The 17,541-nt window shown below is 40.2% G+C and overlaps 2 protein-coding genes across 2 annotated transcripts in view; both read right to left on the reverse strand.

Moving 5' to 3' along the window:
• LOC122657717 overlaps positions 1-7,965 on the reverse strand; it is a 22,120-nt gene extending 14,155 nt beyond the window's left edge. Inside the window, exon 1 of the mRNA XM_043852515.1 lies at positions 7,952-7,965. The gene's annotated coding sequence lies outside the window, so the exon portion shown is untranslated. The remainder of the gene's footprint in view (positions 1-7,951) is intronic.
• On the reverse strand, positions 5,809-17,135 carry LOC122657718. Its single transcript, XM_043852516.1, has 7 exons — positions 16,986-17,135; positions 15,896-16,086; positions 11,352-11,422; positions 11,212-11,276; positions 10,661-11,134; positions 10,492-10,582; positions 5,809-6,059 (listed from the first exon to the last, which is right to left on the reverse strand). Exons 2-7 carry the CDS (start codon positions 16,035-16,037, stop codon positions 5,973-5,975), a joined length of 930 nt encoding a protein of 309 aa, XP_043708451.1. The 5' UTR covers positions 16,038-16,086; positions 16,986-17,135; the 3' UTR covers positions 5,809-5,972.
• Between the last annotated feature and the right edge of the window lie 406 nt (positions 17,136-17,541).

Genomic DNA, 17,541 nt, shown 5'->3' on the forward strand with positions numbered 1-17,541 from the left:
AAAAGAAAAGATTGTAATTATTTCATCTTACTATTCTTATGTTTTAAAATTAAAGACTATTGAGATGTAAAATTATCTGTTGTAATACAAGTGTATGTGTCCATCATAAAATTAAAATGAACAAACAAAGATGTTGTAGCTTGAGGTGTACAACGTACCAAAGGACCAAGCATAGACGCTTCCTAATGGTGCAGTCGGGTGAAGAGAGAGGGAGAGAGAGAGAGAGAGAGTTGTGTTAGATTTTTGAAGCGAAAGATATCCTCTATTTAAAGAGGAAAATGTTTCGCTTTAAGGTACCTCGTATGTGTTTTTTAATTTACCAAAAAGATAATTATGGGCAAGGTCACTACACCACCCACGCCGCGTCTAGGCATGTCTCTTACAATTTCCATAACTATGTACATATCTATATATCTTCTACACACGAAAAAATAAAAGAGTATATATCTATATCTCTCTTTTACCTATTCCATTTTTTTTTTTTTTTGGGTGCAATTCAAGGGCCTATCGGCCATCAACCTCAAAAGGACCCTACAAGGATGCAATGAGGGGACCCACAAGGGATCAAATATGGTACCCAAAAGCTCCACTTCTTGGAAAGCAATTAAATGTGGACTAGGTGTCGCTAAGGAGACTTGAACCACCGATCAAGCGCCTGACGCAGTTCTCCCAAGGGAGTAGCGAACCACCAGGGCAAGCCCTTGATCGACTTCTTCCATTTTCTATGAGACTAAACATCCCACACAAAATACCTCTCTCAAAACAACTCAAAAAAACCAAAACCTTATTAGGTAAAAACACACACAAAAACAAAATATTTGAAACTTTATTTTATAAACTATTTTTTTTTTTTAATATCTTTTTCGTTATAAAGTTTAGGTCAGAGTGGGAAAATTATTTTCTCCATTTCTTGCCCGCTCCATTTCCCCAAGTGTCTCTAATAGAGGGGGGTTGAAGAGTGGGAAAATTATTTGCTCCATTTCCTGCCCGCTCCATTTCCCCAAGTGTCTCTAATAGAGGGGGGTTGACCCACTTGGATAGGGGTAGGGTGATCATTTCTGCCCCCCCTATTTGAGGAACTTGGAGAAATGGAGCCGACAATGATCCAGGTCAGAGTGTATAAGCACTCCATTTTAAGTTGCAAGACTACAATGCTACATTGGAGGATTTAATTTCAATACAAGATCTGACACCATTTCACCATATTTTTTTAAGAAAAATGTCTCTTGAGCGAGCGGAGACATGGGCTATACCAAAGCCCTATACCTTGCAACTTGGTTGGAACTTGTAGTTAAAAACACTCTTCTTCGATATGGGTTTGGGGCGATGGGCAACTGGTTTTTTTTTGGTTAAGAAACGATCATTTATTAGCATGAGAAAAACGCAAGACATCCAGATTACAACAATTAGACAACCAAGGAGTGGAGGAAATTTGCCACTCTGTCCAACTCACACAGGATAGGGCTCTCCGAGCCAAGGAGTCAGTAGTACTGTTAATCTCCTTGTGAATACAGGAAAAAGATACATGTGAAACATAGGAGACAAGGTACTGAATATCACCTATAATGCTAGAGACTTTTATGGGGCGACTGGTCAATGGTGAGATATATAGCCTTAATTGTAATTATATAGTATGGGAAACTACCAATGTAAAATTTAAATCCCCAGAAGAAATCAACTACATCAACAGTATTACAGTACAAGGCCATAAGACCCTAAGTCCCTATCACATACTACTACACGATATCGTGATACAACAAAAGGCACCGGTCTTGGAGTGATGGTTGGGACCACTGGTCGTTGTGGTACCTTGGATATGTTGGTCTCGAGACTCTTTTTCTCCTATCATCTGCAACAAGTCATTTCTTTTCTGAAATAAGTATTGGTCCTTCGTGGATCCCTCCTGACCCTTTGTGGGTCTGTTATCCTGGCCCTTTCATGGGTCTATGAGTCTGTCCCTAGTGGGTAGTGAGATAGGGTCAAGGGTCAGTGGCCAATGAGGCACTAGCCACCTGGGTGGACTGACATAGTAGGCGGCCTTTCTTATCAAGAGCTATCCCTGCACTCGCCAACCCAAATGGATGATCATGATTGGTTTAATTTTATTTGATGTGTTGGGTTACGTGCCTAAACACTATGGGCCATCGGATGATATGCTATACGCCATGTCGCATTATAGAGAACTCCAATGCTACATGTATGCATGATGATGCCGTTATCAATTTGGATTTTTCACCCTATTGATTATTGATTAATTACTACATCATAAAATATTATTCATTTGTTAAATAACAAATAAATTAATGTTTAGTAGCAGTTTCAAATTAATAGTTGGTTATGTAAAAATTACACAAAACTAACTATAATTAATTGGGTTTTACTCTATGTAATTACAATTGGTTACGCTAATTAAGTCTATAACCATACAGGAATATAATTGCCCTTATTATAGATTTATAGTATAGCATGGATTTCTGTTTTTTTTTTTAATCTTTATGGAGCAGATATTGTAATATAGACTTAATAAAAGAAGTCTCATACAATCAATGCTTTTGTGTTATTTGAGACACACGTCTCATGATTATAATTTAATGATCTAACTATGTATTGTTGTTACACTTAAAATATCCCTAATTAAAATGTCACGAACATTGAGAAAGACACTGGCCGGGATTCTCGTCGACAAGTAAAGTCAGCGGAGAGGACTTTAAGGACCCCTACTACCTTTGTCTTGGGGTTTTTTGTTTTTTAATTAAATGTCTTTAGTATTTATTATTGGGCAAGAGATAGCCGCCTGCTCCCCTGACCACACGAGACATGGATGAAATTTTCAATTTCACAAGGGGTGAGACGGTAGTTTAGCATACTCCTATGTTTGATGTAGGGGCCATACAAAACCATTTCACAAGGGGTGAGCCAAATGATCATCACGTCCCTCAAAAATTCCTCCTTTTCATGGGGGTGTGGCGGTTATTTTGCCCGCCCCTGTGTCTGGGTGCAACGGTAGCACACCACACGTGCCTAGCTAGTGTTCTCCCTTTTTATTAATATAAAAAAATGCTTCCTATGGGAGAGTATACCCATGGTTTTAGTGCACGATATCGGATTGAGTATCGGTCATTTTCAAAACCGATATGATACCGATACGATATAGACATGGATCGGCTGTATCAGACAAGTTTACACTTGGGTTTTCTTAAAAAATGGGTTTTCTTGACTATTTTATCCCTGTCCATACCATTCTACCGATACGGTATCGACCAGGTATGGGTATCGGTCACCTTCAAAACCGTGCGATATCGGTCGTATCATGCGATCTGATACCGATACCTCAAACCATGAGCGTACCGCCCACACCCAAACACAGAGGGGGGTAAAAATGACAGCACCCCCCATAAAAGGGGAAAATGATTGGCCGCCTGATGCTTCCACGCACGCTCCCATTGGCCTACGCGCATGCATAGGAGCCATGCTCCCTCACAGAAAACACTTCCCCTATTATTAAATGTTTGTGGCATGGTTTTCATTTCTACAGACAACCCAAGTCGAAATCTGGATTGCATAGGAAAAAGCTCTCTGAGCCACTAGGATAGGATATACTAGCACCTCTGCGTTATCTATTTTTCTCTTCACATAAAATGACAATGACCTTGTTGCACTCCCATGTACGTACAATGTTGTTTTGTCACGCTTCATTGGTGCACTGCTCTATGCCGCTTGGTCAAAGAATCCTCCCTCTTAATTTAAATTTTTAGGAGCTCATAGAAAAATATTAAGATCGAAACAGTAAAGAATGAAGAAAATCTCTCTCTCTCTCTCTCTCTCTCTCTCTCTCTAACATAATCCATATAATTTTAAGACAGACTAGGGAATGAAAGGATGGATGTAGGTTCTGCTAAAGAGTGTAACAGAATATCTTTCCAACCTCTTATATTGTTTCAGTGTCTAACCACATACATGATTGATGATTCAGCAAAATACATATTCCCTTTTTCTTCTTTGATGATTCTCTTTTTTCTCTTTCTATTAAAAGGAGAAAGTTGACAGAACATTTGAGTAAGGATTAATCTAAAAAAGGGAGTCTAAAGTTCTAAGTTGGTATCTTAAATTCCTTAATCCTAAAAAAAGTGAGTCTATAAAGTTCTAAGCTGGAATCTTAAATTCCTTAATCCTCACCTAACACATGAGATGCCCAACTAACCAACTACCGAAAGATAAAAAGGATTGCTCCACCACCTCCCCACCCAATAGGAACAGGTCAAATTAGAACGTGCTGGCCAGATGGCAAAATACCATTCTATACTTAATTAAATACTTTGAGTTTTCAAACCAATTGGTCGAACCGGAATGGAACCAAAATAGGTATCTCAACCATCTGATTTGAAACGGAACAAGGAAGATTCAACCCGTTTTGAGTAAACACTTGGTCAGATCATTGGATGCCTTCTCTTAAGGGTTTTGGTATACTTGCTAAGTGGCTTTCGAACTCATGAAGAATTTATGCCCTCCTCATATTGTCACTGAGGTAGAGGGTGGAACCTTGGTGCAACGATAAGGTTGCTCCATTGTGACCAAGTGATCACGGATTTGAATCTAGAACAGCTTCTTTGTGAAAGCAAGGGTAAGGATGCATTCGTTATAACTCTCTTTAGCCTCGTACACTCGGTACACCCTTTTTATATTATCTCTCAGGTCATTAAAATCCTCTTGAGTGACCATGATCACAAAGATCATTGGTTTATTCCTCCGTCAAAATCAGGGAAATTCTCCCCCAAAAATCCACTGCAGCTTTCTTATAGCTAACTCATTTCATTGTAATAATTCAATTGTTGAGGTAGATCGTATTTAGGAAAGTTAAAACTTAAAACCCAAATACAAATCACCCTTTTTGTTTGGAAGGCTCTAAAGATTATAACCCCTACAGGAGACTCTTTTGGCTTGCTTCTTCAGTTTAAACACAGAATGCTTATTCTTTCACCAAAAGCAAGAAATTCCCTGGCACGGCCGCACGTTCTCCTCTCCTGTGAACTTTCTAAAAGAATTTACACAGCATGATCTTTAGGGTTACGAACTAAATACCTCCGAGGGGAATTATTTACAGCACAAATTTCTGTGTCAACATTTTCAAATTTGGAGAAACAAAGAATCTTAACCATCTCTTCACGGACCTTTATCCCCTGAGGTTCACTGACCGGCACGGTTGTGCGGTTCCTCTCATAAGGGGGCTGAAATGACCATTCTACCCTCTGACCGAACACACTGCCTAAGTGGGATCCACCCCCCTTTTATTAGAGGCACTAGGGAACCGTACCGGGCAGGGGAACCGCAGGTGATAAAAATCTATCACCATTTACTAAGAAGAGCCAAGAATTGTAGAACCAGTTTACCAAAAAAACCAAAATAGAATTGTAGAACCACGGGAAATCCTACATCGCCTAAGAATGTGCCATGGAATGCAGATATATGATATGACCTCCATTACTTAGGATGACATGTTTTAAAACTGTGGGGCCCACCTACCAAAACAGGCAATATTATGTTATTGATGGAACCGGGTTCGTGTCACTTCAAGAGTAAAATCTTGTTCTCAGTTTCATCTCTTGACCCAAATCTCATCCTCAAAACCATTTCTTAATGGGGAACATGAACTCCTTCCCTCAATCCACAACACTCTCCAGCCATCTCAACAAGAGTCCAAAACAATGGAATTATGTATATACCGTAAATTATTTGTATGGGTTGAGGTACTCCTGGTAAGCACATTCAAGAATTAATCATGATTACATCTACACAAGGAATGCAAATAGAGGATCGAAACTGGAGCATAAGAATCAATTTGATTTCAAAAACATGATTCAGTGATACAAATCTTCTGATGATAAGTGATGGAAACATATCTGATAGACCAAAAAGCTCCTTCCTCATCCAGTTTACTTAGAACAAATTTCCTACCAAGGAAAAGGAAAACACACTCATGCTCCATATTTAGGGGCCTTCCACAGCTTAAAAGCTACCTCATGCAAAAAGCGGTCTGCCGGCATAGCAAGGTTTGCACCATGCTGTATAAAGGAAAAAGAAAAAGAGCACACGTTAAAATTTGAAGTTCAGTGACACCATGTATTCAATTTATTTCACAAATTGTGCAACTCAAAATTCAGGATTCACTTCTTCATCCGCACCAATGATACAACCATAAATATATGGCGAAGACTTTGACACTGACCCACTTTTTTGGTGGTATGGAGTCGATGTACAACTCCAGAAGACCAGTCATCCAACAAACCAGTAAACAAAGGGTGCCTGGAAGGGATTCAATATTATTCCAAATGCCACAAAGTGATTGGGTAGCACCATGCATTGGCAGTACCCAAGTTTTTTCCCAAACATATTTCGCACAAGTCCAGCTAGCTTATTTTCTACTGTAGCTACTGTATTGAGAGTGTTGATACCACGGACTTGGGTTTAGAACCTACAAACTATACTCGTTTGACCACCAAAATGTAATTTGGCAGGGTGGGTTTTTTTATTTATTTATTTTTTTTTTGGGGGGATGGGGGGGGGGGGATGGGTGGGTGGGGGGACATAGAAGGTGATACGAACAAGTATTGACCTGCTATGAGGAATGGCTGTAATGGAAGGGATAAATGCCACTTCGAGGGGGCAGCCTCCTAGAATGGGGGATTGAAGAAGAAGATGATAGGCAGGAAAGAGAGATTTGATATATTTCTTAATACCTTTACACTGATCCCTTTACACTATATAAAGCCCTATCTAATGAAATTACCCATCTACCCCTAATATGCTAATTACCCCTACCAAACTAACCCAACACAAATTACCCATTTATTTATGATCATAACATTGCCAACCCCTTCAGAGAACCTTGTCCTCAAGGTTCAGCTACATACAACGCCGCAAGTATAACTTTCTGCATACAACACCGCAAGCATAGCTTCCCACAATCGAACACTAAACGTACTCTAACTGGCTGTCCTTTTCTTTGGTCCATCTCAAGAGAATTAAGGTCAAGATTCATCTCTTCCTTTCCCTCCAACACTTTCACTGCTTGTCTCATAGTGGACCGGGCTTGTGGATCAGGATAAGCACAAAGCAAGCCCAAATGAAGCACTTGCTCTACCAAATCAGCATTAAGCCCACCCTTAGCCCTTAACCGTTCATCCACTGCACACAAGAGCTCTCCATGCTCGAGCAACTCCCACAACCAATCGACCAAAACTGGCAAGACAACCCCACAGGACCAGCTGAGTGGTGGTGGTGGTTTTGGTGGGGGCCGAGGCTTCCAGCTACCTTTTTTTGGGCCTAGATCAAATAGTCTTTCTGCCGCCTTCTCTCCCCACTCAGCATTTTGGTGAATCCTGCAAGCACCCAACATGGCCCTTAACAAGCTAATTCCTAGTTCAATAGGCATCTGTTGGATGAAATCCCAAACTTCATCAAGCTTGCCAGCATGTCCAAGAAAGTCCACCATGGCTCCGTAGTGATCCATCACAGGCTCTATACCATAATCACTCTTCATAATGGTGAAGTATTGACCCCCATCTTCCACCAAGCCAGCATGGCTGCAACCTGAAAACGCACATAGAAAGGTCACATCGTTGGGCTTGTTAACCCCCCTACACATCACCTGGAACAGCTCAACAGCAGCTTTCCCAAGTCCATATGTTCCATATTCATCCATCATGGCATTCCAAGTTGTCACATGCTGCTCATGCATCGTGTCAAAGACTTTGCATTCAATGGAAATACCACCACATTTTCTCTCCCTTGCTTGTCTCTCTCTTACCTTTCTCTCTTGTACTTTTCTCTCTCCTTCTCTTCTCTTCTTTTCTTTTCTCTCCCTTACTTTTCTCTTGCAATCGTTGATGGCCAGAACGATGGAGTCGAGAACGGCAGCTCCCCTCTCCCCATCAATGTTGCAACTCGGCCCAACCTTAGCTTCTCTCTGAAACCTCCCACGAACTCCTGTGTCTCCCGCACTGATACGTCTTATCTGTTTCTCCGGTGCCGGAATCGTACTGTGAGACATCCGTTGCTTTCTTCTGGTTTGGTGGGGACGAATCGAATCATCGACCCTGGCTTGAAATGCGATTGAACTCGATCCACGGTATCGGCGAAGGTGAGTCCGGCTGAGGTAATGGAGCAGTTGGGGGATCGAAGTCCAAACCAAATCCCTTGGTTTCATCAGAATCCCCATCGAGGACCCAATTTCTGGTGGAGGGCTTCGAGGGCTTCTTCTCTCGGGAAGACACGACTGCATCGCCCAGAACCCGATGGAGTTCAGGTAGAAGCCCAAAAGTGGTGGTGGCTCCGGTGGTGGCCGCGGCGGAACGAGCAAAAATCCCAAGAAACCTGCAAGAGATTTCTCATTTTGGGTGGTGCCACGCCGCAGAGCAAGCGTGACGGAATAGTGCAATGGTGAATCCATTTTTCCTTGCTCCCATTCGTTTCTCTGGACGCCAATGAGGAAGATCGGGTTCAGTATTAGTCCACTTACCGTCACAGGCTGAAGAGCCGATCCCAAATCAAACTTCCGCAATGCCAACTGGAACACGACTAGAGTGGTCGGTGGTGGTTCCGGTGGCGGCCATTGAACTTCTTCAAGAACATCGATCGCGACAGAGAAAAAAGGGCAATCGGTCGGAGAAATCAGATGAGGCAATTGGTTCACACGGTCAGTAGAAAAACAGAATGGAAGAACAGAGGAGGCACCAATGTTCGATCCGAACTCGGCTCTCCATTTGAGCAGAAAACCAGAATCGATGGCGATGGTAACGATGTCGAAGGGATCAGTCACGATGGTGGTTACGGATATGGAATCGGTGGTTGCTGGAGCTTCAAATGGCAACGGAGAGTCAAGGGCAGAGGACATCTGAACCTGGTCTGCAACCGTGCCTCTGAGATTGTCGGATTTTTCGAACGAAGAACCTTCTCCGGCAAAGGACGTTTGATCCTGTTTTGCAACGGTAGTCTTGTCTTCGACAAGGAAGGTCTGAACCAGATCTGAAACTTGTGGATCTGTTGCACCGATCTCTGTGTCCACGATCTCCGACCGAACAAGTTCAGCAACTGAAGGTTCTTCTCCAGCGAGAGATGCTTGAACCAGGTCTGTTCCATCGTCTTCTCTGATGGGGGAATCTGGTTGCAGATTTGAGAGGTTGTCGTTGTTGGTGGTACAACGTGGATCTGATGGGGAAGATTGGGAGCGAAGGCTGAGAAATTGATCTAGTCGACTCTCTATCGAATCAAGTAACCGAAACAACTCAGACGTGGTGGATTGAAGGGAGTTCAGGGGCTGGTTGCGTAGTGCTTTTTCCGATGGTGAAGGAATGGGATCGAAGCTGCGGAGGAGGTTGGAGATTGCCTCCTGCACGATGGATTGAGGTGGTGAAGCAGAAGTGGAAGATGGGTAGAGGTGGAGTCCGTCGGCCATGGGGGTTGCCGAGTCTCTCAATGAAAGCACCATTGATACGAACAAGTATCGACCTGCTATGAGGAATGGCTGCAATGGAAGGGATTAATGCCACTTTGAGGGGGCAGCCTCCTAGGATGGGGGATTGAAGAAGAAGATGATAGACAGGAAAGAGACATTTGATATATTTCTTAATACCTTTACACTGATCCCTTTACACTATATAAAGCCCTATCTAATGAAATTACCCATCTACCCCTAATATGCTAATTACCCCTACCAAACTAACCCAACACAAATTACCCATTTATTTATGATCATAACAGAAGGTCAATTCAATTGAGAGAATACTTCAAATTCTTCAGGCCGAAAACCAGATAAAAGCCTGCAGTGATTAGCAAGGAAGGTACTGGATCAATGTAGAGCTTTACAGGAGGAGGAAAATTATTTGTGGAGATAGCATTACTGCATGATCTATACATCTGATCATACTATTCATTTGATCTTCCTATGCTTCTATAAATGGGCCTGGGACACCTCTATTTTCACTAATTTCACCTAAAGAAAAGAGAATGAAAGAATTAGATATCATTTTGGTACCAACAAGTAACAGGTAGATGATATCTAAAAGCCACATAATTTCATCATATAGATTCAATAAACTAGTAAATCTTAATACATTTTAAACAAGTTATTAATAAATATAAAGCCACTTAATGCTTCCACATTTAGTGTTAGCCTTAGCTAAAGATATGTACGTGATTTTATTTCTTTGAATTTACAAGCATGTGCATTTCCAGAAAGACACACACACTTCCTTCCATGACAGACACACACACTTCCTTCCATGACAGCCTAGCAATTGAAAAATGTGTATGAACATGCACACAAAACTCTCAACAGATTAGACAACTTGCAGTAATGTCCTTTCCTTCCATGACAGCCTAGTAATTGAGAAATGAGTATGAATGTATAAGCTTATAATCACTACATTATGAAAGCAATACTCATGACTCAAGTAATATGGTCATATTAGTTTGAAAAATAAGATCAGTTACTACCTCCTTAAATTCCTTGAATGAAAATGTCTCCACCATATCCTTCCGAGTTACAGCCTCCTGCCATTGTGCAATTAACATTGGACAATGGTGCCTGCAGCAAAAAAATTCGATGATTTTTGGTATATGTTGCAACAACAAGAAGAAATGGTTAGTTTTACATCGCACTCACCTAATGTTATTCAGTAAGTTTCCTCCTTTCATGGTGTAACTTTGACGAGGGATAAGCAATGAAAGATTAGAATTTATCCCCTTTTGTGAGATCAACATCGATAAATTAGGATCCTCATCATTAGACACAGCCCCATAGCTCATGATGATAGAAACGTGAAGACGAGAGCCAACTTCTGATCCAGGTTGTGCTGTTTGAATAATCCCACCAACCAAATTATTGACCCACTCCAGCTCATTTTCCTTCTCACCATGCCCAACATGCAATAACACTAAATCAAATTGACTTGTTTCTAGTATCCTTCCCTCTTGGAAACCCAACAACTTAAATATCTCAGAGATTATAACATCCTGGGGGGATTCATTGAGGTAGTTAGTCAACTCATCAAATTGGAACACAGTGAAGCCAAGTTTTCTTCCAAAACGCTTCACGCTTGCATTGGTTGCCAAAAGAGCAGTTCTTAGCCCCATAAACCTGAAGTGTAATACAGAAATAAGTTGATTATACAGTCCATGTCAGTATCAAGTACACAGAGACCAAAGTTATTTTACCTCTCTGATATAGTTGGCAGCAAGGATGTTTGCTGACATTCAACAGTAGGAGCATGCTCTCCATTCTGGAAAGTGAAGTACATCAGCTAACAGGTTTACTAAGTCCATGCTTTAGGACACCAATAAGTTCTAAAACTTACATTGCTGATATAAGCATCATGGGAATCCAGTAGTTGAGCCAACTCTCTAACCACTCTCTCATCCTCAGTTTCTGCATTACAAATTCACGTGAATCTGAAAAGTTTCCGACAAGTCACAAGATAATATTTATTCCTGTACCATCCTGGAAACTAGATAATGCATGCTCTGTTTGGTTCTCAAGCATCACATTTTTATGTTGAACCCAGATATTGCTCACCCTGCTGCAACCTAGGTTTGGAGAGCATCAACAGCTACTTAAATGCAAATGAGATATCATAGATGTTGACAAATTGATTAGCAATAGCATCTATAAATAAATTATTCAGAAAGAGTAAAAAGAAATGCTTCAAAGTAGTTCTTCCCATACTTAGAAATATGATGTTGAAATATGTGAGCTGGCAAGAAAAACAGTCGCAACTATTAAGTCCTACTAATCTATCCAAAGAAAAAGAAAAAAAAACTATTAAGTCCTACAAAAAGAAGAACTTAATCAGATCTAAATGACAAATTTGAAACCCATGGTCAAACATTCTCTCATAAACCCCTATTTGATAGTATCCAGAGATTATGCACCAAGTGCATCTCAGTATCTCCTCTTGGCTTGAATTGATATATTGGGTTCACAAATTAAATGAGAGATGTGGAAATAGAATGAACCATTTCATTCATCATTGCCTTGAGGTTATTATTTGCCGAAAGACTGTAAAGGTAGTATCTCTGGATACTCTCTTTAAAAGGATAGCTGTCATCTAAGTTCTTCTTTTCTGCTGCCATAAATGCAGCAGCACAACTGACAGATTTCCCAGCTTAAGTTAAATTTAAGTCTTAAATCCCCCATGGCAGATTGGAAGTCAGCTAATCACCTCCACATCTTCCATGATTATGCAAACAATGATCTGGCTTCATTTTCTAAGCCTCCTCCAAGTCTCCTAGTGATGTCGGCTTCATCTTGAGTTCAAACTAGCTACTCTATTCCATTTGGGCTGAGGCAAGCTCTATGGAGACATATTACTGGAGAGAGCCTGAAGTATCTTAGAGGAACAAAATAAAAGGATATTCATAGTTGCATGAGATCAAGAGAAACTTGCTGGACTATCAAGATTGACACATTCCAAGAACACCCTTCTGTTCTATCATCTACAACTGGACTGAGATTGTCAAGTCCACTTCACAACCCAAGTACCACAGATATTGCTGACATATTTCAGCATCCCGAGGAGGATATGATTTGAGTCTTATGGTCCATTGGTTCAACAGAGTCTAATTAGGTTACCGAATCACCTACAGAATTAGGAATAGAAAACCTCCGATAAATCCAGAATCTCAAGGATAGGAACCAAACCAGATTAGAGAAAACTCAATAGGATGAAATAATTTTTGAAACTCTGGTTGGGTGGCCTGTTTAACAGAAGGATTAATTCTGCAAAGTATGTTTAAATCTAATGGTCAGATCTCAGTATATGTAGAATCCTACTGCAAGTAGGAAATCTGAAACCTGGAGAATTGATGAAATTATTTGACAGGTTTAAACAGAATCAATTTAAGGGTTTAATTATCTATGATGCAACGAATTGAAGCCAGAATCAATAAAAGAAATCAAATTGAGAATATCAAACCAGAAAACTGAGATTTTGAAGAGTTGTACTTGAAACAGGAAACTTGAAATCGAATTAGTAACAGAACCATTAAAGCAGAAACTGATCTCAGATTCAAGGGGGAATCAAACAGATGTTAGCACAATTTTATCAAAGATCTATGTTGTAATTGAAGTCGAAATAAAACACAAACTAGAAGTTAAGAATTTTCCAGCAAACTTGATAGAAGATTCAGTTCAGGAATCCACCTAAAACTTTTCCTGGAATATAACAGGTTAAGCTGCGGAATCCACAGCAATCCACTGAGTAAAACCTCTTGACTTCAGAAGAGACAGCTGAAATCCATGGACCAAGTAGCAGCAAAGCTTCTTCTTCATTCATTAAATCGTGGGGTAGGGCTTAGCTGTTTACATAATGTAGACTCGGACTCAACAAAGGAAAATAGAATAGAGAGTGAAACCCACTCCAATCAACCAAGCTGTGGAGGAGTGTCCTAACCGGACTTAGACTAAACAAAGGAAACAAACTTAAATAGGGACTGGAGTTATAGATACCTAGTCCAGCCTAACTAATAACAACTAAAAATAAGACAGCAAAACATGCCCCACAATTGGAGGTTTCAGGGGAAACCAAGACTGAAGCTGCAGGGCCAGAAAAGAACAAGAAAACTGGTTCCAAACAGGAACCGAAGGCTATTCTGGTCTTTCTTCTTCTCTTTCCTCTTCTAGCATTGCCCAAATTCTGCATCAGAGTCAGTTAACATGGAGCATAGATCACTGTGATCCAAGCTTGATGTTTCTTCTTCACTGCATATTCAGACCATTGACCATTCCACTGCTGTAATTGGTCAGATTTCATTTAATGGTAGAGCTGCATGGAGCCTTTCACATTTTGTAAAGATAATTAAGGCCTTCATCTCCACCAAGACCATATTGACCTCAAGATGACCTCATTTTGGTAATGTAGTAGCAGATGAACTACGTAAAAGTGGTGCACTAAGGGACACATGCTCTTCACTTTGTAAGAAAATGTCAATCACAAGTTGCATCCACACTATACATGAGCAACACAAATAACTCCTAATAACTTATCAATGTGTAGCTTATCACCCAAAGTAGCATTACCCTGACCATGACTGAAACAATGGATTTTCTCAATTTGTGTAATCAGTGATCAATATTTTTCTAATCCATGGAGAATCTAGAGTTGCTGAATCGACTCATAGTAGTCATCATGCGCATATGTGCTTCAGCCGTGGCATCATGTTTTGAAGGTGAGTATCTGATGCAGAATTGGTACATCAATTGGGTTTCAAACCAGGTCCATACCTGGCCCCTATTTGGGATTATTTAATTCCAATTCCCAGCCTATATTCTGCCCAAGGATAGCTATCGGCCAGCCTTATTTGGGGGGGGGGGGGGGGAATATAGCTATCGATTTGCTGATTTCAAGGAGATATTTCCATAATCGAGTGCTGCACAGTTGCAGTTGAATTCTGTCCAAGGATTAGCTATCTAGCTCGCCTATTTGGGAGGATATCGATCAACAGTTAAAGAAGAGATAATGATCACAATGTGTGGGCCCCATGGCCAGATATTATTAAAGACCAATGCTATTGCGTGGAAGGCTGTTAGATAGATTAGTCTTTGTTTCTAATTAGGATATTATTCAGTTATTTGATGTAATTAGAGTTAGAGATAATTTAGGATAATTTCCTAAAGAGGAGGTATCTACTCAGATTTGGTGGGCCATGACAGCTTGTGTGGAGTACTTTGAATCCAAAAAGGTTGCTGCCTTGTGTGGGGTTTTAGAAGTTTATTATTTTAGTTATTCTCTAGATTAGGAATAGGAGTTTTATTTTAATTGGATTTTTGTTTTGAGATATTTCTAGAAGAACCTCGGATGGAATCGGTTGGATTTATAAATAAAGGAATAGGCTGATAACAAGACAAGTCGAGTTTGAGGAAAAAAAAAGAGTATTGGTTAAACCTTGCTATGCTGTGAGATGCAGTGGGGAAGGGTGAGATGCCTGTACCTGTGAGTGGGTGAGAGACCTGGGAGAGAGTAGGATACTCGATCCAATCCTATCCTTCGTCTCTATTTCAATTTTCTTCTTTGTTTCTATTTTAATCGATTTCATTGTGTGATCTGCTACAAGTTCAGCAATCGATTAAGGAATATATGCTACAAGTTCATCAATGCCCAGTTTTGAAGACCAAACCAGCATTAAACCTTGTTCAAGAATATTCTGCCTGGGGCTAGGTCCTTCGTGATCCAGCTCTACATTAGTATCAGAGGATTTTGAGCACATCAGGTGATCAATATAACTTAAAAATTCCCTGAAGGTTGTAAGTCAATGAAATATCACATGGGTTATTACAGCTCTCAATTTGGCAATTCGGATCGGACACCTTTTTCAGCTGTTTCCCGAGTAATGAGAGTAATAGGCGAGTGAGAGCTAGAGACTTCCCTTTAAATGAAGTCCATTTGGCCCCATCTTGATTCATTGAAAACTGGAGACTAAAGGCTGACTTAAAATTCCCTGAAGATTGTCAATGAAAAATCACATGGGTTATTACAGTTCTTCCCCCACCCCCCAAAACATCATTGCCTAGATTCTCAGGTAGCACAGTTTTGACATTGTTCCGCAGACCCCAACCCACACCCTTCCAGGCCTTCCACATGGCTTCGTATGAGTAAAACCGTAAAGGATATTAAAAAGAAAATCAAACAATCACAATAACAGAATCCAGTTTTCTTGATTGGATCAACGACTGTAATAGAACAAATCGTAGTTGTCACAGCGTCTAGGCGACCCAAGGTGTTGGACGACCAAGACGCCCGCCTAAGCGACTAAGGCAACCAAGGCGCCTTGACAACTATGGAACAAATTTATAACTTACAGAAGAAAGGGAGAAAGGGGAGAAGGTTGGATAATGTGTACCAACCTGCATGAGGGGAATGTGGGAGGGACAAGAACCCGCATACACCTCGAGCTGCAAGAGAATGGAGATTGGTATGTGAAGGAGAAATCAGATGTGCCAACCCATCACCATACAACACTAAACCTCGGCTTGGTTTGTCAGCCATTTCTTTTTCTTCAATCAATCTATAAACTAAAACAATGGGGAGATTTTGACTGCAGTTAAAGGGAACAAAAGCGGGAAATGAACAGAATTAGAGATATGCTAAGTCTACAAGTAATGCCAATATGCAAGCTAAAGTAAGACATGCATGTGCACGTGAATAACCTTAAGAAAAATCCCCACTGTAAAGTAAGGCTCCACATGCCACATATTGAGTGGTGCAGTGACAGAAGAAAGAAAAATATGTGATCCTAAATAATACATGTCATGTGCACTATGGTCAAGAAGAATGATTTAGAAAGCCTAAATGTTGGTGGTATTAGCTGTTAATGGCTGGAAAAGGATCCAAGGACTACCCAGGATAGAAATTATATTTGGATCATAATTTGATGAGTGATAGCTAAACACCACTAACAATCTAAATTGTAGAGGTCCGGTAATAGTACCACTTGGGTATGGCATTTTAAAACTCAGGCAGAATTTGTTCCAACTGAAAATTCTTTTTCAGAATTGTCTTGGAAGCAATAGAAAACTGTATAGGAATGAAATAACAAAATTTATTTTACTGAAGTGCAATACAAAATTTGGAAAACAACTTTCAATTTAGTTTTTTTGAAGGTGTTGTGCACTACAAAATTTAGAAAACAATGTCCAATTTAGTTTTGAAGATACTGACACCCAATCCCCCCCCCCAACCCCAACACCCACCCCCCCCCCCAAAAAAAAAAAAAAACAGAAGTAATGGTAGCATAGTTAATCGTATATTTTCCATCCATTATTGCTGCTTCCTTTCATTATTCAAGAATACCTAAATATGCTTGTCATGTAAACAAGGGAAAAGAATAAAAAAGAGAGACAAATGACAAGAAATTCAAAAAATATTTTATGACCATAATTTGATTTTCCAATAAATATGTTTTCATTGGAAGCATGAAGTGTCAGATATGGGTACCTGGCTGTCTTGAAGTTTCCAAAACAGGTATCGTAGTACACAATCTTTCTAAATCATTCTCCTAAACCCAGATCCAGCCCTGTGAGCATTTGAAAGGAAACAGTTCTATGAATGGTTGCATAATCCTTGAATGCAATAATGTAAGTAATACAATCTATTAGGAAACAACTCAATAATTATAAAAGTAATGCAAAAAGGCTAGGAAACCTAAAAAAGTCAGGTACCAATCCTCAACTGTAAGCCAATAATTATCATCAATAATACAAAATCCTGATTTTGCAAAGAAAGGAACATGAATTAGGACTCGGGACTTAGGAAGGAGGTGATGGCCTGATGGGCGATGGGAGAAGAAATAATCATAAGAAATTATTTAAATGGGACAAAGGAGAACTGTTTTACCAATTTCTTTCGACCTGTTACCAGCAACAAGATGTGAATTACGACTTGGGGCTTCAGCTCTCTTCCATAAAAGTTCTCAGAAACCATTGCAACTCTTTCAACGGTTCAACAGATCGGATTCGGCACCCGAATCTGTCCGCTGATTCCGGGATCAATT

The sequence above is a fragment of the Telopea speciosissima genome, chromosome 4 (genome assembly GCF_018873765.1).
Source record: "Telopea speciosissima isolate NSW1024214 ecotype Mountain lineage chromosome 4, Tspe_v1, whole genome shotgun sequence".
NCBI classification, from domain to species: Eukaryota; Viridiplantae; Streptophyta; class Magnoliopsida; order Proteales; family Proteaceae; genus Telopea; species Telopea speciosissima.